This window comes from Colossoma macropomum, unplaced genomic scaffold (genome assembly GCF_904425465.1).
Source record: "Colossoma macropomum unplaced genomic scaffold, Colossoma_macropomum, whole genome shotgun sequence".
NCBI classification, from domain to species: domain Eukaryota; kingdom Metazoa; phylum Chordata; class Actinopteri; order Characiformes; family Serrasalmidae; genus Colossoma; species Colossoma macropomum.
This window is the reverse complement of record NW_023494786.1, coordinates 22,805,930-22,829,628: the sequence shown is the minus strand read 5'-3', so window position 1 is coordinate 22,829,628 and position 23,699 is coordinate 22,805,930. Positions and strand designations below refer to the sequence as shown.

General features: G+C 38.6%; 1 protein-coding gene across 1 annotated transcript; it reads right to left on the bottom strand.

Moving 5' to 3' along the window:
- Nucleotides 1-828: 828 nt before the first annotated feature.
- si:dkey-238d18.4 (TBC1 domain family member 15) lies at nucleotides 829-22,172 on the bottom strand. The gene is made up of 10 exons (XM_036564209.1): nucleotides 21,676-22,172; nucleotides 16,950-17,135; nucleotides 16,673-16,791; nucleotides 13,585-13,688; nucleotides 9,210-9,277; nucleotides 8,434-8,580; nucleotides 8,180-8,270; nucleotides 7,840-7,988; nucleotides 2,337-2,478; nucleotides 829-1,621 (listed from the first exon to the last, which is right to left on the bottom strand). Exons 1-10 carry the CDS (start codon nucleotides 21,938-21,940, stop codon nucleotides 1,474-1,476), a joined length of 1,419 nt encoding a protein of 472 aa, XP_036420102.1. The 5' UTR covers nucleotides 21,941-22,172; the 3' UTR covers nucleotides 829-1,473.
- Nucleotides 22,173-23,699: the final 1,527 nt, after the last annotated feature.

Here is a 23,699-nt window from a genome sequence, read left to right as displayed (position 1 = left end):
TAAACACTGACTATATGTAGGTTTCTATTATTACAAAGATCTGATCTTACTCAGAGAGCAAACAACGTTACTTTTTGAGCCACTAACTCTAACCCAGCCACAAAAGCCCATCAGGATTTTCAGTGGTGGCACTACATTAAATGGCTAAATACAAAGTAAATACAATTTTGAAAAACCGATTTTCTGTCACAGTCTTTATCACAGAAGTGTGTTATTAGTCTGAAAAACTGCAGTGTATTTAGGGGCATTCCAGCCTACTAGCATTTAATGACATTTGTCATGTTATGCTGTATTCTAGTGCAGCATTGCATCCCTCAGCCTCCCTGATTGGACAGGATCCTTTCGTAATCCTTGTTGCCCACGTTTTCAGCCAACAGTGTTCTCTCACTAAAATACCTAGGATAAATTACGCAAATACATAATACAATCACTGGAAAATCCCCCTGTGGCGTTAAAGAAATCCTGGCTGCTAGCTGTCTGCCTTCTTCTGCATTAGCCAGCTAGGAATAAAATTCAAATGCCCTCAGGTATCTGCCTCAAAGCCCTGGTAGTTTTGCAAATTCCTCCCACCTTCCAGATACAACATCAGATGGGTCTCTTCCAAGTCAGAAAATTTCACTCTAGTGCCTACTGTGGCACCACTGTAGGAGGCTAGTAGGCATGATTACAGCAGATGTAGTAATAATTTAATTTTTTTTTTTGTTGCCCAGAGTACCCCTTTGAGATGAGTACTATGCTGTATGCCCTAACCATTGGTCTAAAACTGACCAGATAATAAATAGCATCTAAAACAACACAAAAAGCTTTAATTAATTATCAAACACAAAATTATGCAACACAAATAAGGTATTTAATGTCACTTTCACTGACTACCTGACATTGTGAATTATTTAATAAGACATTTATTTCAGTTAAAATACGTTTGCATATGCATCCATAAACAATCACTGACAGGAAAACGGCACCTTTATCTATTACTTATTTGCCAAATAAACCAAAATGCTCTTGCACATGCTACATGTTTACATTGTGCAAATCAAGCCCTTAGAGTTTTGACTTATGAGATTATAACACTGAGCACCCGTGTTTGCAGTTTTTTTTTTTGTGTTTCTCTTAATCCAACACAGCAGATTCGATTAGATAATTATAAATCTGTTGATAAGCTGCATCAGATGTGCTGGAAAAATGTGCAGCGCACTGCATTAAATTAAAATATATTAAATGTAAACAACAAGAAAAAGAGAAAGGGGCAAAAGTGGAGCTCATGTGAATCTCCCTTTTGTTAAAGGAGATTTAGAGCTGACCACGTCCTCTTGAACCAATCGAGTGGTTAAGCAGCATCATTCAGTTTAAAGCCCTTTTAACATTCCTTCTGTCTTTAGTAAGGTCCAGAAATCCAAATATGGGAGACAGCGCAGCCTTTCTGTCTTCTGTTATTACAGAAACCTAGAGTAGGAGATGAAATGTTTCAGCTCAGGAGAAGAGGTTGCGGAGCTGATAAAGAAAGTGCTCCTCTTTTCTCTTGCGCTTTCGACAGTCCCATGCCGTGCGTTTGCAGTAGTTGTAGAAATGCTCCTCGGCTTTCTCCAGGCTGCTGTTCAAATCCAGCGTACCCTGTAAACTGCACACAGATAAGAAGATAAGCTTTGCTTCAGTTCTCAGAAAGTTTACGTGCTGAAATACTTTTCTGTTCATCACAGCATATTAAACAAAACTATTACTTCATTAGTGGTTTGCTTGTATGCTATTACTTTTACATACATACATACACACACATATATATATATATATATATATATATATATATATATATAAATAAATTTTTTTACATTTATACAACATGTGAACAGTCAAGCTGGTCTAACATTACGCCTTCTCAAGAACCATCAGATGTCTAAGCTCTATGCTCCACCAGAGGGCAGTGAACAGCCAGCGTCTTATGTTTTGGTCACAGATTATTCGTTTACTCCAAAGAAGGAAGAAAGCTGGTTTAAGGCAAAGATTATAAAGGCTATCGCACGCCGGACAAGGTTGGGAATAATTCCTTAAAAATGTAAATATTCAAATTTAATTGAAATGCCCATTCCTACAGTTCATTTATTTTAATTTAGAAATTTTGGTGTTAGAAATTTGAGTCCTCAATAAAAATATACATTATAAAAATGTGTATCACCTGTAATCTAGAAAAGGTTTCGAGTGGATTGAATTCCTTCACAAGGCATTGCATACGTAACGGACAAAAGAAATACACTTTATTGTAATCCTACACTAAAACCACTAAAGTTGAGCTAATTAGTCTAAAGAAAAAAAAAAAAAGTAAAAACTAAAGTTCCAACCTATTTGTGAACTGGATGAGCTGGACCTCATTTCTGCAGCTGAGCAGAGCATCTCTGTTTTCCAGCAAAATGGTAGCACAGATGAAGAGTTCAAATGTGAACTCTGTGTTAATGGCCTGAGGTTCTGTCACTGGCTCATCCTCTGCAATGTCAAGACAACATTAAACAGTTTAATGAAAATGCTTCCTTAGAGACAATGTAGAGCAAACAAACCCTGACATGGTGGTTGAACGTCCTGGACGAGACAGTGACTAATGGAGGTAACACTGCTGCAAGCAAAATAATACAATTACAATATTAAATATGATTCAGTGATCATTAAGGAAATCAAAGACCAATCAGACTAGCATTTAACAACATTCAAAAATCTAAAGTATGTACTAATCTAATAATTAATCATGTAGTTTGTGTTAAGGCTTAATTCTGCTTCTGTCTTAAATCTAGATGAGTTACAGCAAGCAAACGCTTGGGCACCCCTGGTCAAATAACACGTTTTTCTAGGTAAAAATATATATGAATATACATTAAATACATTAACATCAGCTTTTGTACAATTTAATGCACAACTGCTGTTTATTTGCTGAATTTCACATACTGGTAAACACAATAAAACATATAATGTGTCGTGTACAAAGATTATGACTAAATGTGTTTCCCCCAAATATGAGGGGAATTCCACCATTTTTCATGTTTTCAACATGACTGAATCATTATGATATAAACAGTCATTCAGAGTAGTTTGATGTGAAATGCTTTATTCTAGTAAAACTTACTGACTCTGATTTCAGGAGTCACAATGTCTACAACACAAATACAAATACAATTTCATTTACTATCCAAAATGACCAGTGAACCTATATGGCTGTATATTTATGTGTAATGTTGTAACTGGTAAATAGGGAAAAAATTAAATCTGGAAGAATGGGGCTAAAAAAAACTCTTTTAGGCTTAAGCCTTCTCTCAAAACTATATATATATATATATATATATATATATAATGATATATTTCTACATTTCATTTCTACATTTCTAAATTTAAATTTAATACTTTGTATATTTTTCTTGTAATCTTTGTACATATACATATATATCTTTATACTTTTATTGTTTATTCTATTTTATATATTGTTTGTATATTTCCTGCTGCTCCGTCTTCTGTGCTGCTGTAACACCGCAAATTTCCCCGTTGTGGGATTAATAAAGGATTATCTTATCTTATCTTATCTTATCTTATCTTATATATGGAATGAACTTTGATATATATGGAATGAACACTGATATATATGGATTGAACATTGATATATATTGAATGAAAGTCGCTGTTGAAGTGTTGAGGATGGCCAAGAAAAACTGTACATCAATAAATGGGCATTAACAAACTCCAGGTGGAGCTTAAAGGAAGGGAATTCTGATAAAGTGACCAGTATCTATACACAGTGATCCTGTGGACAGAGTGACCTGAGAGTGGCTGATATATGATGTGAAGACACAGATGGGTGGAGTTTCAATATATACATAATTTGACATGGTGCAGAAGAAGAGTCAGATGAGGCCATAATTTCTGTTTGAAAAATGCTCTTTTATTGAGAGCAAGGGAAAACAATGCCACCTGAAAAGCAACTGAAAATTGAGGTAGGTCACTCCTAGCCCTACTCTTTCTTCTGAGGGTCACCAAACACAAACACACTCTCACTAACTCTGACCTGGACACAAAATAACAGAGTAAACACATACACACACTGTAACTGAAGAACAACAACATAGCAACATTAAATAACAATGTAAACAGTCTGTTTGGCTGCATTTTATGAATTATATTATTCATTTTTTCATCTCAATGTTCGATTCATGTACATCAAGTTTCATTCAATATATATATAAATTTTCATTCAATATATATCAATGTTCATTTAATATATATCAATGTTCATTCCATATATATCAATGTTCATTCAATACATCTCAGTAGAACAAAGATTGATATATATGGAATGAATGTTGATATATGGAATGAACTTTGATATATATTGATTGAACATTGATATATATGGAATGAACCTTGATGTACATGGATCGAACATTGAGATGAAAAAATGAATAATATAATTCATAAAATGTTTTGTTTGGACAGAGAGGGACTTTTTGCACCCCCCCCCCAACAGACTGTATACATTGTTATTTAATGTTGCTATGTTGTTGTTCTTCAGTTACAGTGTGTGTATGTGTTTACTCTGTTATTTTGTGTCCAGCTCAGAGTTAGTGAGAGTGTGTTTGTGTTTGGTGACCCTCAGAAGAAAGAGCAGGGCTAGGAGTGACCTCCCTCAATTTTCAGTTGCTTTTCAGGTGGCATTGTTTTCCCTTGCTCTCAATAAAAGAGCATTTTTCAAACAGAAATTATGGCCTCATCTGACTCTTCTTCTGCACCATGTCAAATTATGTACACTGCTCAAAAAAATAAAGGGAACACTCAAATAACACATCCTAGATCTGAATGAATGAAATATTCTCATTGAATACTTTGTTCTGTACAAAGTTGAATATGCTGACAACAAAATCACACAAAAATCATCAATGGAAATCAAATTTATTAACCAATGGAGGCCTGGATTTGGAGTCACACACAAAATTAAAGTGGAAAAACACATTACAGGCTGATCCAACTTTGATGTAATGTCCTTAAAACAAGTCAAAATGAGGCTCAGTATTGTGTGTGGCCTCCATGTGCCTGTATGACCTCCCTACAACGCCTGGGCATGCTCCTGATGAGGTGGCGGATGGTCTCCTGAGGGATCTCCTCCCAGACCTGGACTAAAGCATCCGCCAACTCCTGGACAGTCTGTGGTGCAACGTGACGTTGGTGGATGGAGCGAGACATGATGTCCCAGATGTGCTCAATCGGATTCAGGTCTGGGGAACGGGCGGGCCAGTCCATAGCTTCAATGCCTTCATCTTGCAGGAACTGCTGACACACTCCAGCCACATGAGGTCTAGCATTGTCCTGCATTAGGAGGAACCCAGGGCCAACCACACCAGCATATCTCACAAGGGGTCTGAGGATCTCATCTCGGTACCTAATGGCAGTCAGGCTGCCTCTGGCGAGCACATGGAGGGCTGTGCGGCCCTCCAAAGAAATGCCACCCCACACCATTACTGACCCACTGCCAAACCGGTCATGCTGAAGGATGTTGCAGGCAGCAGATCGCTCTCCACGGCGTCTCCAGACTCTGTCACGTCTGTCACATGTGCTCAGTGTGAACCTGCTTTCATCTGTGAAGAGCACAGGGCGCCAGTGGCGAATTTGCCAATCCTGGTGTTCTCTGGCAAATGCCAAGCGTCCTGCACGGTGTTGGGCTGTGAGCACAACCCCCATCTGTGGACGTCTGGCCCTCATACCATCCTCATGGAGTCGGTTTCTAACCGTTTGTGCAGACACATGCACATTTGTGGCCTGCTGGAGATCATTTTGCAGGGCTCTGGCAGTGCTCCTCCTGTTCCTCCTTGCACAAAGGCGGAGGTAGCGGTCCTGCTGCTGGGTTGTTGCCCTCCTACGGCCTCCTCCACGTCTCCTGGTGTACTGGCCTGTCTCCTGGTAGCGCCTCCAGGCTCTGGACACTACGCTGACAGACACAGCAAACCTTCTTGCCACAGCTCGCATTGATGTGCCATCCTGGATGAGCTGCACTACCTGAGCCACTTGTGTGGGTTAAAGAGTCCGTCTCATGCTACCACGAGTGTGAAAGCACCACCAACATTCAAAAGTGACCAAAACATCAGCCAGAAAGCATAGGTACTGAGAAGGGGTCTGTGGTCCCCACCTGCAGAACCACTCCTTTATTTAGTGTGTCTTGCTAATCGCCAATGATTTCCACCTGTTGTCTATTCCATTTGCACAACAGCATGTGAAATTGATTGTCAATCAGTGTTGCTTCCTAAGTGGACAGTTTGATTTCACAGAAGTTTGATTTACTTGGAGTTATATTGTGTTGTTTAAGTGTTCCCTTTATTTTTTTGAGCAGTGTATATATTGAAACTCCACCCATCTGTGTCTTCACATCATATATCAGCCACTCTCAAGTCACTCTGTCCACAGGTTCACTGTGTATAGATACTGGTCACTTTATCAGAATTCCCTTCCTTTAAGCTCCACCTGGAGTTTGTTAATGCCCATTTATTGATGTACAGTTTTTCTTGGCCATCCTCAACACTTCAACAGCGACTTTCATTACATATATATCAGTGTTCATTCAATATATATCAAAGTTCATTCCACATATATCAAAGTTCATTATATATATATATATATACATACATCAATGTTCATTCCATATATATCAATGTTCATTAAATATTTCCTGTTTGGCTTGCCATAATATATTATAGGCAGTGAATTTGTAACTATTTCATGTAATAACTTTTTGTGAGGGAGCTTTTAAAGGCATTAAATTCTTCAGATGTCTGGTTCCTATCACCACCACTGTGAACAATTCTGAGGTACTGTAAGTTTCTCTGCAATTGAGCATTTCGCACCAAACCACTCTGAATGCCTTAGTTTACATCTTTTTATTAACAATTCTATTACAATTTGGAAAAATTAATGGAATTCCTTTCTAAACTCAGCAAATAAACAGAAATTGCACTCTAAAATTTGAAGAAAATTGCCATATTTAAGTTTGTTTGCTGTAAAGAATTTGTTTTTTTCATATAGAAAATCAACTAAATGTGTAATCTGACCAAGGGCATCCAACTTTTTGCATATGACTCCATGTGCAATAATCACGTACTCTGTCTTAAAGGAGGATGTCACTTCTTTTTCAAAATTTCTGTTAAATGTAATCATTCAGATGTAAACAAAGTCATTCACAGCGGTCTAAACACTCTCAAATTATTACATGAAATTTTTAAGAATATGTATACTGATGCATGGTTCACAACACTGACATTGTTTGTGAAAGTTCTGAGATATGCTTTTAGGCTATAATGTATTTTTTTTTATCCACGCATGGCAGTGATGTACATGCAGGGATTTATAACAAAAGTATTTCCAAAGAAATCATTTTTGGATTTACTATTTTGTCACAATAACCCTTACACATAAACACTCCGAAGACGTGTTGGTTCACTGGTCATTTTTTGGATAGCAAATAAAATGGCTATATTTGCATTGTAGACATTGCAACTGCTGGTTCCCATCACCACCGCTGTAAAGAAAAGCTGGAAATACTGTCTACAATGGACCAATTCACATCAAAACTCTGAGTGGCATCTGAAGGACTGAATTATGCAGAGATTTTAAAAAATCTGCACTTAAACAAGACAAAAATATGCTGCATAAAAAAAGCATATGTATTTGGAAAAATGGCTCGCCAATGTTTATATCCACAATAAAGCAGATGGAAATTTAGGAAAGGGAATTTAATGGAAAGCCTTAAATCAAAGACCAATGGAAGGAACTTTAATGTGACTGAATCACTCACTAATATGCTGAGGATATGAGGCTGCTTACCAAGGCTATGCTTGCAGGCCAGTCTCTCTTGGTAGCGTGCCCGGTCCACCTGCTGAGAGATGAGCTCCAAATGATCGCAGCTGAGAATTTCAAACAGCCGGAGTGCATCACTGTGCTCAAACTCACGCTGGAAACCCAGCAGCAGCCACCTGCACAGCAACACACAGAGACATACAGGTAGATGAGCTTTTATGAGATAAGGACATAAACGGGCCTACATCCATACAGAATAAAGTGGTTCTAGACATATTAGTCAACGAAGAGGGATACAGCCAGAGTTAGCATAAAAATAGACAGGGAAAAAAAACAGAAGAGCGGCGATGAGGAAGGGTTTATATACCTGTGACAGAATGTCAGTCTGTCCATGTTGTCTGTTACTAGATGAGCATGAAGCTGGGGGTCCAACTCTTTCAGCAGAGCTGCCTCTAATTCTGATAATCAACAGATAAAACTAGTTTTATGTATGAATTTTCATGTTTTTAAATAATTCAAATCAAATTTTACAGGAAGATAAATTATTCCACACTTTACAGCTTTAATGCCAAACCAGGAGCGTAAAGCGCTGTAAAAGAGGACTTTTTAAATGAAACACACCAATCTTGCGGTGCAGGCCATCAGCACGAAAGTCTTTAGAGAACTTCTCCATATAACAGGAAAAGCTCCAGTATGTGTCCACTTCTGAGTCCAGAACCTCCAGGAACCGACTGCACAGATCATTCATACCCTGTGCATAACTAACCTCTGAAAAACAAGAGAGACATATAACATCAATATTCATTTCAATATTTAATATTTTTTCAGACTTGGCAAGACAAAAAACCCTTTAAAAAATCAAATTAAAAAAGGGCAGTTTTTCATTTCATGACAGTTTTGTTTATTTGTGGGTTTTTTAAAGGTTTCCTGCAGGTTGAATTTTCCCCCTTCGACTGAGTAACCAAGAGACTTTTCATTTGGCTGAGGAGATTTACCAGGGATGCCAGCAAAGAGATCATTTTCCAAGGAGTCTTTCTGGGCTCGCTGGAAGAGAAACCTTTCCCCGTGGCTAAAAAGCTTTTCTGAGCTCACTTGGACTGAGGAGTATTTCTGGGATGACTGGCAGAGAGACCATTCCCTAAGGTTGTGGAGTCTTTTTGGGCTCGTCAGCAAAGCAAACTTTCTCAGTTGTGAAACAACTGAGAGAAAGGCGCTATATAATGGAAAGAATTACTATTATTTTTATTATTATCATTATTATTATTATTATTATTTATTATTGTTATAACCCTAGTCTGAAAGTGTTGTCTAACAATTGTGCAGCTAAAGAAAAATGAAACAACGACACAACAAAAATAATCAAAGAAGCAAGAAAGCAAACAAGCACAGTGCCTTGCCTGGGTGGAAAGCAGCATAGGTGATGAGAATGTCTCTGAGCACCAGCAGGTTACCCAGGCCTTCATTCCTGAGGAAAAAAGCACACAAATGCCTCAAACCTCAAACAATGCTGCATTACAGTGACTTGGACAAGCCATATCATCAACTAAACAAATGCTTCACTGGTAAAAAAAAAAAAGAAAAGCAACAGAAAAAGTGAATAAGTGAAAAAAACAAACCAAACAAGTGACCATTTTAATGAAACATGCATCATGAGGGTTATACCAGGTTAGGGTTTGTCCCAACATTCAGGAAAACATGTTGAATGACTAGTAAACAACTTTCAGGTACAGAATTGTTGTGGATGCAAATGCAGTTTCTAAATCTGGGCCTGTTCATTTGAGCTATCATGTCTGCTGGGTGTGAAATTTTAAATCTTTGTGTGTATCATCACAAGTATTCTAACCATATTCATACAGTCATTTATTCATCTATATACTATAAATTGTCACAATCATTTTTGTGTTGTAAACCTCGTGTTATGAACCTACTGACCTGTTCAGTTTCAGTGACATAACATCATAGCCATGCAAGCATGCGTCATCAGTTAGCTATGAGTAATACATTAATAACAGTCTAACTTTATATTAGAACAATATCTTTCAATATTATAAAAAGATACAAATACTCTTTTTCTTATAGGTCAAGGACATTCATTTCCTCAGCCTAAAGCTCTAGGAGAGTGTGAAAGAAAAGAAATTTAAAAGTTTCACCACTAGATGTCGTGGTTGTACTTGGCAAGAGAGAAATGCAAGCAATCAAAACCATGAAGGGCTTTTACACTACTGTGATGGTCAAAACACACTGCTGCTAAATGTCACTATAGTAAATACATTAAATTGAATCTACTGTAACTTATTGGTCATGAAAGATGTCAAGTTTTTCTCCCCAAACTTGTTTTGTTGTGCTTTTTTGACTGTAAACTCCAGTGGTCTTCAGTTTGTTGCCCCCCACTGGCACAAATTGAACAATCTTTGTACACCGAATGTCACTGTAAAATACATGTGGGCTGTAAATATTCATTCATTCATTCATTCACTCACTCACTCATCATCTAAGCTGCTCATTCTCCTGAGTTGTGGAGGGTTCTGGAGCCTATTCCAGCACTCACTGGGTGGAAGGCAGGAAAGACCCTGGACAGGTCACCAGTCCATCAAGGCACACACACAGACATACACAGTCACACACACAGCCACACACACTCACACCTTGGGGCAATTTAGTATCTCCAGTTCACCTGACTGCTTGTCTTTGGACTGTGGGAGGAATCGGGAGCACACTGAGGAAACACACACAGACATCCCAAACCCCCGGGAGAACATGCAAACTCATCATGTTCTGGGGAATCAAACCCAGGCCCTTTTTGCTGTAAGGCGATAGCGCTACCCACATTTTTCAAAAAGGGTTATCATTCCAGCCGTAATATTGAGTCCTGCCTATTTGAAATACTTAATGACACTATAAATGTGGCCAAAAAAGTGTTGAAGCTGAACATAATGAATGAGGAAATCTTTCCAACCACCAGTCTGTTAATGTCTAACTGCAGTCAAACTGGAACGTGAAGGCTTGTTTACTTTTATATGGGACACACATAATCGTTATTTTGAGCTCCAAGGTTGTTTGATAAAGTGGTGTGGCAACAAGGACATGCTTCGATTGTGTCAATAACAGTTGTTTGTAGTTCAAAGCTAGTATCAATAAATTGTCAGTACTAAATGACATGTGGACTGTCTAGTTTTATCTACCCACTGTCAACAAAAGAGAGCTTAGAATGGAAAGAAATAGACAGGTTTTTTTCTGTAATTTTGAATTTAAATGACTCTAAATCCATAGTTTTGAGTTTTATAAGAGAGTTTAAAGTGCAGGGGTTTTAGGCCATGAGTAACTTAAGTGAAAAGCAGGCAGCACTCTATTCAAACATTGATATGCTTATATCAGTGGAAAGTCATATATGCGTTTCAGCATTGTGCCTTCCTCAGTAAGAATCATTAGCAGACTGTTGCAAGTGACCTGATTAGAAAGGGTATGAAGACCTTACAAACAGGCCTATAAAATACACCACAATCCATTCAAATTCAGACATCTTACTGCACAGAGAACAGTATGCCACACAATGTACTACAGTAGATTTAATTGCCATTTTAGGTATTTAAATTAATACATTTCAGACACCAACGTCACACTGTTCCACTGTTACACAATGTCTTTGATTGGAACTGTACAAAAACTAATGGCCATCTAGTCAACAGAGGACTTTCTGCACTGCGGTCTGTCCCCCCTGGTGGCCACTTGTACCTGCAAATAAACTACATTTTCATCATGTCTACAAGCTGTCTATGCAGTCTACCGATTCAGTGAGCCAGTGGCAGCAGCAAGAATATCCAACTTAGGACCAACTTAAAGAGTGAGCATGTTTTGACAAACTTTATATCACCATTTTTAGGTTAGGTACTGACTTCACTTGGGACAGTGTAGGAGACCATGTTGTATGATGCTCTACCATGATAAAGATTTGAGTTTTGAGATTTGGCTTGCTGTAGGGCAGTGATGTCATTTTTAAAGCTTTGCAATTTGCGCAGAGGCAGATGGACTGTTAAGTTAATAGCAGTACAGTAAGAATTGTCTTTGGTTGAATTCCTGAGACCGTAATTCATGTGACTAGGGCTGAATGATTTGTGGAAAATACCTAATTGATTGTGACTTAAATGTGATTACTGTCAATAAACTAAGCTACAACTTTCTTTGGCCAGAAGACGAATGCTGAACTGACTTATATGGGTACTTTAGAAAGAGTTTCCAGATATGGTTGTTCTGTTTTCTTTTCACAGATAAGAGTCTGAAGATATGATCTGTGGTGTGGGAAAATTTTTAAATGACTGCAGAACACAGATAGGAAGGCTGTAGTGAAGGTCGACCATCAGAGATATACAGAGGCATAAGTGTGATATGAGATCACTGTAGAGCAGGGGTGTCAAACGTACAGCTCGAGGGCCAGGGCCAGGTTCTAATATGGCCCACCAAATGAATGTAGAATCCATGTCCCAAATTAAAAACATCTTACGCACCACAACTAAACGGATATATCCTGCATTACAAAAGGGAAAATAGCTAGTCGGTCACTCCACTAGGAGGCAGAATACAGCTGTAACCTAAGGGCCGGATTATAGTCTACTGACATCACACCCTAATAATGAGTTTACTAGCAGGCTAAGAATTTGATGCTTTAAGTAAGTATCTTTCCACAAGAAAAGAAGTTGACAGCATTGGATTTTCCAAGAAAAATGGACCAGCCTGTGCTTCTCACTGAGATAAGTAAAAGAAAGAATTTAATATTCAACACCATTGCTAGATTTATCATGTTAAAAAAAACAATGATTGGCAAAGACAACTAAGAAGGGATAACATAAATGTGGGTTTGATTAACCAGCAGTTGGTTTTTAATTGCAGCCAAACATCAGTGATGTAGCTGTTCACCACAACTGCAATCTGTTGGTCTGTTTTGTAAGTGACACTGTACGTGATACTTGTTTGATGTGTGCATTCACAATGTACCTTTCAGATAAATAATGATAAATAATGATTTTTTTGGTCCAGCCCACTTAACACTGGACTTACACCCGTGCTGAAGAGTTGTAATTTGCTGTAAAAAACCTTGGTGGTACATGTTATATTAGGTTTAGTTGAACAATTACAGCTGTTAAGGATCCGTAGCTGCTAATATATCGGAGGGTAATTTCTAAGGTCATTTATTATGTGAGGCCATCTTAACTGAAATGAGGGCTTACAATGTTTAAGTGAGTACAAGCTTTTTCAAAAGTCTAGAAAAGTATAAACTATAGAACTTTTGTTTCAACCTGCAATAGTCTAGTAAGTGAGCATTGCATTCCTATGTGCTATGGTGCAGTGAAATAAGAACCGTCCATAGTCAAAAGTTACAGAAAAGCAATACAGGCAAGCTCCCCCTTCCCGAGTGAGACAGCACAGAGAAAGTGCTCAGTAGGGTGAACGGGTGGTAGCATCAGCAGAAAAACAACACAATGAAAGACAAATACACTGCAACGTGTGGTACGTCTGCTGAGAGTGTGGATCTCTGAGGAAGAGCTCAGCAATTACCAGACAAGCTTACTACACAAAGACTGGGAGTTAGAAGAATCCAGAAAGACACTGAGTAAATGTCACACTGAATAGCTTCACAAAATACTGCAATTATAATAGAGCAGACTTAGTTTGCTTAATGACTAAGTTTAAACCTTTAACATAAGCCTAAACATAAGCACAAACTATTAAAATGTCTGAAGAGGATCTACGAGTGTATGAACAGCTAAACAAGCTTACATGTAGTAGGCCAGGTCTCTGTCAGTTCTAGGGACATCTTTGTCAATGATGCGTATGGCTTCTTGAAGCTCTTCCAGGTCAAAAGTTTCCCGTTCAAACAGGACCTGAAGATGAAGATACCAAGTACAACAAATCAAATGAGAGAAAGCAAAAAAGTCCCATGTTTTTGACAGTGCAATGGCATTAACACAGCACAAATGCAATCAACAGAAACAGATTCACCACAGCAATAATGAAAGATGCTTTTAAGGCCCACACTACAAACACCTGGTGATGAAAAGTGGCAGAAAGGGGCAAAAAACTTTACATACTACCAAACAAATGCGACAAAAAGAAAAAAAAATAGTTTTCAATTATCTTTTTTTTTTATTGTTGGTACACAAAGCACAACTCAGGTTATTAGGAGTGTTTTTTATAAACAGTTTTGAAGTGAATGCATACTGCCTGATCTGATTTAATGTCCGACTTTGGTTTTAGAGGTTTGCTTTATCATTCTTACAGAGCGCAAAAGTCAAAGCGTAAAATCCATTTCTTATATATCAGGAAGTTTTGGTTGTAATTGAAGCTCAGTTCTAGTTATTGACATTACAGAAACGATGCAGAATAATTTGTTTCTTTCTTTACTACGGAAGGTAAGCCACTATCTTTCCACAATTGATAAGCCTGAGGCTGCAGTGTAGAACTGGAAATATCCGTCCAATCCCAACAGAACCGGACTGTTCATGTTGGGTTCAGATGTCATTTCTCAAATAGGTGTTGGCCGATTTGAAATTTCATGTTAAGGTTCTAACAGCCCACCTCACAACTCTAACAGATTTTAGTCTTAATTTTGCCACTGACCTCACTAACTCAAACAATTTTTTGGTGGCACACTTGAGTTACTTATTTCGCACTGAGGTCCATGAGGCCCACACTCATGAGAAAAATGGGACAAACAGTGAATTGATTCAGGAAACTACTTTTTAGTGCTGTCAAAAGAACATTTTGTTTGCTTGGCCAGAGGTATTTTAAGCTACATGTACAACATGTTCTGTGTAACATGTTCAATGTGCAGAAGCAGAGTTTTAGAATTAAATAGGGGAAGAATTAGATAGGCCACATGGTTCAACACTAGTAGTCTACTTCACAGTAGCAATATAAATCACAGTAGCAATATACATCACAGTGGGTGTGTGAAATACCCTCTGGTATTCAGGGGATCCCCTATTGGCTGGCTATTTCAGTATTGGCTGGCTGCTAACTCGCTCGCCATAGTCCCACTGATGCTAGCTTCAATGGCAACAAAATGTTTGGTTTAACAAGTGTTCTTTTGGAAATGCTCTTTTCTAGTTTGGTAATGTGCTCTTCTACACGTTGAGATCTTACACATCTCCCATTTTGTCTTTGGTTTCGGAAATGAGTAAAAATTCACTCTTTCCACCAAACTCTTGACAAATTGGCCCAAGTTTTAGATTTAAAACTATGCTACGGAATATTGAAAGGTTTTTTCAGGGGTATCCAGGGCATAGTTACAGTCGCTAGGCAATTAAGGACCAGCTGGATGAACCAGTTTACTACAGTGCCACCCTGAGGCCGACCAAGGCTGCATTCCTAGTTAGTTAAGAATACCAAAGACAGAAGCTCGAGGTTTTGTGGGTGAGGCGGCTAAACAATGAGCTTTCAGTGAATTTGTCTTTTAGCATCTTTCCTACCAAACAGCATAACATCATGATAACTTTATTTTCAGGGACTCGCCAGAATTTTGATTTTGAGACATTCAGGGGGTCCAAGACAGGGGTGTCCAATCTTCTCCGCAAAGGGCCTGCAGAATTTCACTCCAACAAAGCAAGACCTCACCTGATGAAATGTTTGAAGACTAAGACCAACCGATTAAACAAGTGGAATCAGGTGTGCTTCAACCCCACCAGCCCTGGATAAGATTGGACATCCCTGGTCGAAGAGGTTAATTAGGAGGTCCCTATTCCCCCCAGGAGCCTGTATTTCACACTTTGATTAGAGTAGCTATTAAACACAGACTTGAAGAATACCTTTCAACTGCATTATAAATCTGCAGTGAGCAACTATTCTTAAGTATTACTTTCTGTTTGTGTGAGTTGGTCACTTCAATGGCCTTTGTGGTGGCTAGGTTGAGTAAATCATCACTGCTGTAAGAAAACTTAATATCTCCAAAAATGTAACTTAGAAAGAAAAGCACTCTTAAATTTAATCTACACTCATGCTCAAACGTTTGGAATTATGTTTTGCAATAAAATAAAATACAAAAAATGTTACAGATAAATGTCTAAATTTTGATGCAAGTACTCTCAAAACTCTCTAAAAAAAAAAAGATGTGTCAAGAATGATGACAGAACTGTACATGATTCCTCAATAGCCGAGAAAGTGGTTAAATATAAGGTAATAATAAAAAAAATAATAATAAAATTAACATTCACATTGCCTCGTATTTGAAACTTGGTCAAATTTCAGACAAAAACATATAATTACATTTTGTTGTTCCCTAAACATTGAAATACTAAAACCCATTTGGTGTATATTTTATGGTATTTCGATCTACTTATTGAGTAACTTTGAGTAAAATGACATTTACAAATATCACAATGATTCCAAACCATTCAACTGTAGTGTACATTAATGTAATGACATAATGAGCAATTTTGGACCGTTCTTATTCATGGAATGCTCACACAATTTATCATGAAACCATTTATAATGAAATGCTTACACAATGTAAAGAGCAGCTGGCATTTTCAAACAAAAAAACTGAATTAAAGGATTTTGATATGAGAGTGACGAAACTGAGGGCTCAAAGGAAACTGCTGATGATGAAACACAATATAGGTTTTTGTAATACTGATATCACAGAGCAATAGGCAAAGAGGCTTCTTTAGAATCAAAATGTTCACTGAGTGCTGTGAGCATTTTGACCAACCCCAGTTTAAGATTTACCTGTGTGTGTTTTAATTTTTTGTTGGGAATATCACAATCACAGTATGTCACAATATAATCCATATCATGGAGTCATATCACACAGAGAGCATCAGAATTTTGCTAGCTGGGGATTGAAGAGGATGGTATTTCTTTCATGTACCTGAGCCTGAAGCTCCAGAAAGGACATCCTTTCTCTGACCTCTTCTGACTGGTACTGCTGCTGCTCTTGCTCTCGCTGCTGCCTCTGCTCAAAATACTGCACTGCTGCTACCAGCTCAGCTGACAAAGAGTGGGAGAGAGAGAATGAGGAGGAAAAAGGGACTAGAACTTACAGCTCATATATATAAAAGAATCATGATTTTCATGGTTACATGTTATGGTAACAGGAAACGGTCACTGCTACATGCAAAAGTTTGCAAACTCAGAATGAGGTTTACCATCAGTGCCGTTGAGACGTAGACGAATGGCTCCAGGAAGCAGCTGCTGCCACTTCCTCTTCATGACCTGATATCGGACAGTCATTTGCTCCAGCAACAGGGGGCGCTCCAGAGCTGTGGAACTGCAGGGGTACATCCCAAACAAGAAGCGCCACACGGGCCCCCGTTCTGCTGGTGAAACACCACCTAAAGTGCCCAAAGCAAGACACTTTTAATTTTAGCCTCTCCTGCACAGGTTGGGTTAGAGAGAAAAGAGTCTTTTGACTATGAAAATGGTAAATGCAGTATATTAGAACTGAAGATGAAAAGGAGGTTAATACTTCAAAACTTGTATGTAAACAAAATGTCTAATGAACTAATTAAATAACAGCAACATCACTGTGAAACTTTAACCTCTCTCACTTTATATGCACAGTCACTTTAATCTGTACATTGTGTGCAGTTTTATTATTAATATTTGTAGTTGCATCACTAAATACTATTGTTAATTATCAGTGCCTTGTAAAAATACACACACAACTATTATTGCTGCTGTGGACCAACAGCTGGTGGCATAGTTGTAATTATTGTATATTTTAAGAAGAATTTATTGTATAGTTTATTGTATAGTGTATACTGTATTTACTGTCTGTCTGCACGCACTGTTGTCTACTGCTGTTCTATGTTAAATGTATTTCGTTCCTCTCTCAACACATCTATGATGCGAAGAAATGACAATAGTGCTGACTTTAAGACTGTTAGTGACTGTAGACGAAAAAAGAAGGTAGCAGTACCTAAAAACAGTAGGCTGATACTAGAAAATACAGTAAAACAGACATTTTAAAAAATATTTTCCCTCTGAAACTCACCCATAACATCTGTTTCCAACCTTTCTTTATCTTGTAGATAAAACAGGCTGTTTTTGTTACTGTGTTTTTAAGACTGACATATGTCAATGGCCTCTGTTCTAACATCACAAGCACAATGAATTATTATGACTCATTTGGAGTTTACTTTTTTAAAATAAAAGTTTGATGGATTATGCAAGCATTGTAAAAGTTTTACAATGTACTGTTCACTCCTTAGTTCATTTTGAACCTTTAACTATAGTTTAGATTAAACTTCTATTAAAAAAACAAACAAAAAAAAACAACAAACACAAAAACAAAACAAGTACAATTCCGTTCTCCATGATTCCTTTTAAAGCAGTGGTTTATAGTCCTGAAAGACCACGGCTCTACCCATTTTAGTGTTTTGCCTGCTCAAACACACTGGATTCAACTCAGTAGTGAATTAACAAGCTTTTCCTGATGTGAGCTGAGTGCAAGGCAACAATAAAGGCAGAATACAGTCTGAATTGAGTTATTAACAATGAGTCAATCAACAAAATCTTTAAAACAGTTATTTCCACTTTATCGGCACTAAGCAAACTTGCATCAAAATGACAATCTATTGAGCTCTTATCTTAGCATAGAAAGCTTGTCACTGGTGCTGGGATTGATTCACTTTCTGATTATATCACTTTATCTACAGACATTGATCTAATTCAGCAGTGCACAATGAGTACACATAGTAACTAGTCTCCACTAAAAGAAAGTCCACAAAGAACAAAACAACACATAATCCCCCTCTCTATGAACTTTATCCCCCTTCTTAAAGCTCTTTAAGGAATCTTATTATGGAAGGTGTTGGCCCTACAAGAGTTCGTCATGCAACTGAAGAAAATGTGTTTTGGAGATGAGAGGCATGTTGGGTGCAGCACAGCTCATACAATGAGGGCCTGTTTGCGTCACGTGAAGTTTTTCATGCTAGCTCATCACTACAGTCGGCGTGTGTTCCTTAGCATTGCAGTTGAAATGAAATTTGCTTGTGGTTAAGATGTGCTAAAGGTCAAATGGGAAACTGCCAAAACAGTGCTGTGACCGCCTCTGGCACTGATTCCTGACTGTGGCTAAAAAAGCATCACACAACGCACAACAAAGCTTGCTTTAGAAATCCACTGAGCAGCTTTAAGCATGACCTGTGGCAGAAACAATCCAAGAGTAATTCTGCTTCTGCTGTTGTTGCAGAAAAAAAGATAAAAGAAGTTATTTATAGCAGTGGGAGCGATGAATTTAAGATTTGTCTGCCGATTTCTTTATTATGTGTGTGGATGGCACGTATGTGACTAAAGGCTTTAATGTGAATTTTATGATTGTGGTTCTGTATGGCTCATTTCTGTACAGCCTCTATTGTTATGAGTGGATCATTTAGGTAGGCCTGTCATGATTAATCAGCTAAAAGAAGTTATTTAAAAAATTACCCTTTTGATGTATCTGTAAGGATTACTGAGCAATGTGCATGAGCATAATCATGTTTTATGGGTTTCTTGATGGATACACACATTTAAATCCATTACTTATTTATATGAGTTGTATATTTTTCTTAAGTAAGTCTTTTTAAAAGGCTGCCTAGTATTTTTATAGAATCTTTGAAAAGAAATGCATGGTTTGTTATTGATTAGCTAAGTCTATTTATATTGTTTGGCCTTTTTTTAACTGATTCATTCAAAAATAATCAGCAGCTTACTCAATTACCAATATAATCAATAGTGACAGCCCTATTTAGGAGTATAGTCTCTGCAGTGCTGGTTTCTTTTTAGACTGCTGGATTTTCCCATGTTCCCTGAGGTGGCGTATCACTTGACTAACATTTCACAATAGCTGTAAAACAAGAACAGCTGACAAACCTAAGTCACGGAACAAATAGCACGCCAATCACCCTCTCTAAAATTCCCACTGAACAAGAACAACATGAGTTTCAGTAATATTTCATCTAAGCCTACTACAAATATTCAACATGCAATCTGACCACTGGACGCAAACAGCCTCGACATTAGAAATACACCGATCAGGCATAACATTATGACAACCTGCCTGTTTCTACGCTCATTGTCCATTTTATCAGCTCCACTTACTATATAGGTGCACTTTGTAGTTCTACAATTACAGTCTATAGTCCATCTGTTTCTCTGCATACTTTGTTTGCCCCCTTTTACCCTGTTCTTCAGTGGTCAGGACACCATGGACCCTCACAGAGCAGGTACTATTTGGGTGGTGGATCATTCTCAGCACTGCAGTAACACTGACGTGGTGGTGGTGTGTTAGTGTGTGTTGTACTGGTCTGAGTGGATCAGACACAGCAGTGCTGCTGGAGTTTTTAAACACCTCAGTGTCACTGCTGGACTGAGAATAGTCCACCAACCAAAAATATCCAGCCAACAGTGTCCTGTGGACATTGTCCTGTGACCACTGATGAAGGACTAGAGGATGACCAACACAACCTTTGTAGCAGCAGATGAGCTGTCGTCTCTGACTTTACATCTACAAGGTGGACTGACATGGTAGGAGTGTCTAATAGAGTGGACAGTGAGTGGACACAGTGTTTAAAAACTCCAGCAGCACTGCTGGGTCTGATCCACTCGTACCATCGCAACACACACCAACACACCACCACCACGTCAGTGTTACTGCAGTGCTGAGAATGATCCACCACCCAAATAGTACCTGCTCTGTGAGGGTCCATGGGGGTCCTGACCACTGAAGAACAGGGTAAATACTGCCACTGCGTCAATGTAGCAAGCTATAACTGCCTGTGTCCCCAGTTTGTTGCACTGCGCCTGCTCAGAAATCACTTCTTTTAGCCTATGGACCACACAATAGCGGAAAACCGCAAAACTCCTTTTGGATTTAATTTCAAGACCTTCAGCAGGAGTTTAATTCAGAGTATTAGAAGATGGAAGGGCAGGAGAGTGGACTTCCAGGAGAGGGGGTTGACGCCAGTTGAGTTGGTGCCTCTGATTGGGGCAAGGGAGAGAGGGGGCACTTCCTACCCACAAAGGAGGTCTTAGACTGGCAATGCATTATTTTTGTGTCTAAATAAACACTTATGTTTTTTTACTTTTCATTAACCTGTTTGATCCAAAATTCTTCCCAATTTTGAGAGCACATGAATTTTACTCCTTGTACAGCCTCATAACACAAACTATATGAATTATTTTTAGAAACTGCTTTGGAAAAGTTCCCTAAAAATAAAAGTTTTATTAATTGTTTCAAAAGTGGCTGTGGGAAACTATACAGTCAAAAGTGGAATCAGTTGACCCAATTACACAAGAATGAATAAAATAAATAACTGAGCTGATAAACAGAGAAAAAAGCAGCACACTGATATAATGATGGCTGGGAAAATCAAAAGCAAATATGGCCATCCCACTGGTCACAACTGTCACCGCTCCCATGTTTCATCATCCCCTCTCATCCATGATATAAATATGGCAGCACAATCTTACAACAGCCCCCCAATCACCCTCTCTAACATTTCCTTTAAATAGTTTTTTTCTAGTCATGTGACCAAATACACCAGACACATAAAAATGTAATCATAATAAAATAATAATAATAATAATAACAGACCCTTAGATGGTACATGTATCCTTATTATAACAGCTCTCTGGTGCATATTTGAAGGTAATGGCTCTGGTCATGTGACCAAATACACCAGCCACATATAAATAAACTGTAAGACATCAAAATAAACTGTAACTTAATTTATACTAATACATATATACATATATATATATATATATATATATATATATATATATATATATATTATATGTATATATATATAATTTTTAGAGCTTTACAAACTTTACAAACAATATTTTATTTATTTATTTGTGATTTTCTCAGGACTGTTTGTCCGTTACCGTGCTTAAAGATGTACATCCTCAGTCTAGACTCGTCCACTCTCCCTTCACAGTCCATCACACCGGGCAGCTGGATGTTGGCGCAGGGCCACGCGCCGCAGCTCACCGGCGCCACGCGGGACTCTCTGACCTGCCGCTCGAGCGCGCCGTTCGCTCTCTTCCCCTCGCGCACAGGCCCGTTAATGCCTGAGCCCGGCTTCCCTCTCACCGCCGGGGCAGAGCCGCTGTGAGAGGAGGCGTCCGCGGTTTGACCGCTGCTCGCCATATTCCGCCTGTAAAGCCCGTTAAGCCCGCTAACCGAAGGCCCATCACACTGCGGTTAAACTCTCGGCATGAGCTGCTCTCTGTGGATTAAGTTTATTCGGTCGAATTCGTGCTCAGCAACAACCGGCAGCGCTTCAAACACACCGTTCAGTTCCCGGGCTTCAAGGCAGAAGGCTCGCTCCCTCCGCGCGTGCTCTAACCGAGAAAGTTTACATTGGTAAACTTCACACCCCCTTCCGTCATATGACCAGAGACTGCGGTTTAGCCCACTTTCATCTGGGTTCAAAGCAGAGCCCGTCAGAGAAAATGTACTGGACGCCCCCTTGTGGTGAGACCTTTTAGTCAAGTCAAGTCAGATTTATTTATATAGCGCCTTGTACAACAGATGTTGTCACAAAGCAGCTTTACAGAGAATCCGGGTCCACGCCCCCAGTGAGCAAGCCTTGGCGACAGTGGCAAGGAAAAACTCCCTCAACAGGAGGAAGAAACCTCGAGAGGAACCAGACTCAAAAGGGGAACCCATCCTCCTCTGGTCGACACCGGATAACAGCACAGACACAAAACAGTATAAGTGGATACAGTTTTACATTCTGTTTAGTGCGCCGGCCGCATCAGATCCCCCTGGGACGTGATTGAGTGGTGTTCACATCAGACCCTCTTGGGTCGGGCAGCCGCTCAGCTCTTTTACCTACACCATGTAGACTCTTGGTAAAATTAAAGATTAAATCCACCAATTTTTCGAAATGTCTGCCTGTTTCAGTTGAGGCAGGTGTAAGTCATTCACAGCGGTTTGAGGTAAGATGGTGCATTTGAAGAGAAATGTCACCTCTGATTTATTTGCAGTGGTGGTCAGAGCAGGCCTGCTCCAAGCCATGTCTGGGCCTCTGGACAAAACTTTAAATGGGCCCGCTCTGCCTGAAGTCAGACACAGATCAACTTCACTCTCATAGTATTTTGTAGATAGTATGACAAGAACACATCAATACAGTATAATCCTATTTATACAGTAGCAATCCTATTCAGGTACGATATTCTTGGCTGCTTTGTCATTTTGAATGGCACACTTCATTTTTGTGTAGTGACACATAGGTCTGGTATCATCCAGTTAAATTGACTGATCTGATGCTTTGGCTATTATTTTAAAATTCTGCAGTAAAATCACCTTTGATATGATTTTTTAAAATGATTTTTGACGTGTATAGTGGTATCATGCACTCTGACAGTGAAATAATTGTTTGTGTGTACATTCCAGTGTCATTTGGCTCTATCATGTGTGCAGTAGTTTGTTCCTTCCTCTTGATTTTGAACACTGCTTGTTGTTACTGCTAAAATCTGCTTCCTTCTTTTCTGCATCAACACATCAGTATAAACCAGGCTTAGCACTGGTTTTATACCAGAAGAGGTGGTCAAAACTGGATTAGGCATAACCGTATGGGCATAACCAATTAGACTTCCTACACTGTAAAAAGTAGCTCATCAGATCTACCTAAAAAATACTTCATGTATTTATTTAGGTTGAATAAAACTAGGAAATTTACTTGTTACCACATGAAGTATTTTTTTAGGTAGATCTGATGAGCCACTTTTTACAGTGTATGAATTGTCTTTAGTTTTTAGATGTAAAAGTTGACAATAGTAAAAGCAAAAAATGTACGCGACCTGCATATACTCATACTCTCCACCATGAATGCATTTAAAGAAATAGATTTTAGGCCAAAGTCTAAAACCTCATAACTGATGTAAACAATACTTCATTCATC

Excerpts from the sequence above, each read along its gene's own strand:
- si:dkey-238d18.4 (XM_036564209.1), bottom strand. The coding sequence starts at position 21,940 with ATGGCGAGCAGCGGTCAAACCGCGGACGCCTCCTCTCACAGCGGCTCT. Across the intron at positions 13,689-16,672 it reads TTCTGGAGCTTCAGGCTCAG|GTCCTGTTTGAACGGGAAAC; the intron begins GTACATGAAAGA and ends CTTCATCTTCAG. Across the intron at positions 9,278-13,584 it reads AGAGACCTGGCCTACTACAT|GAATGAAGGCCTGGGTAACC; the intron begins GTAAGCTTGTTT and ends TTTTTTCCTCAG.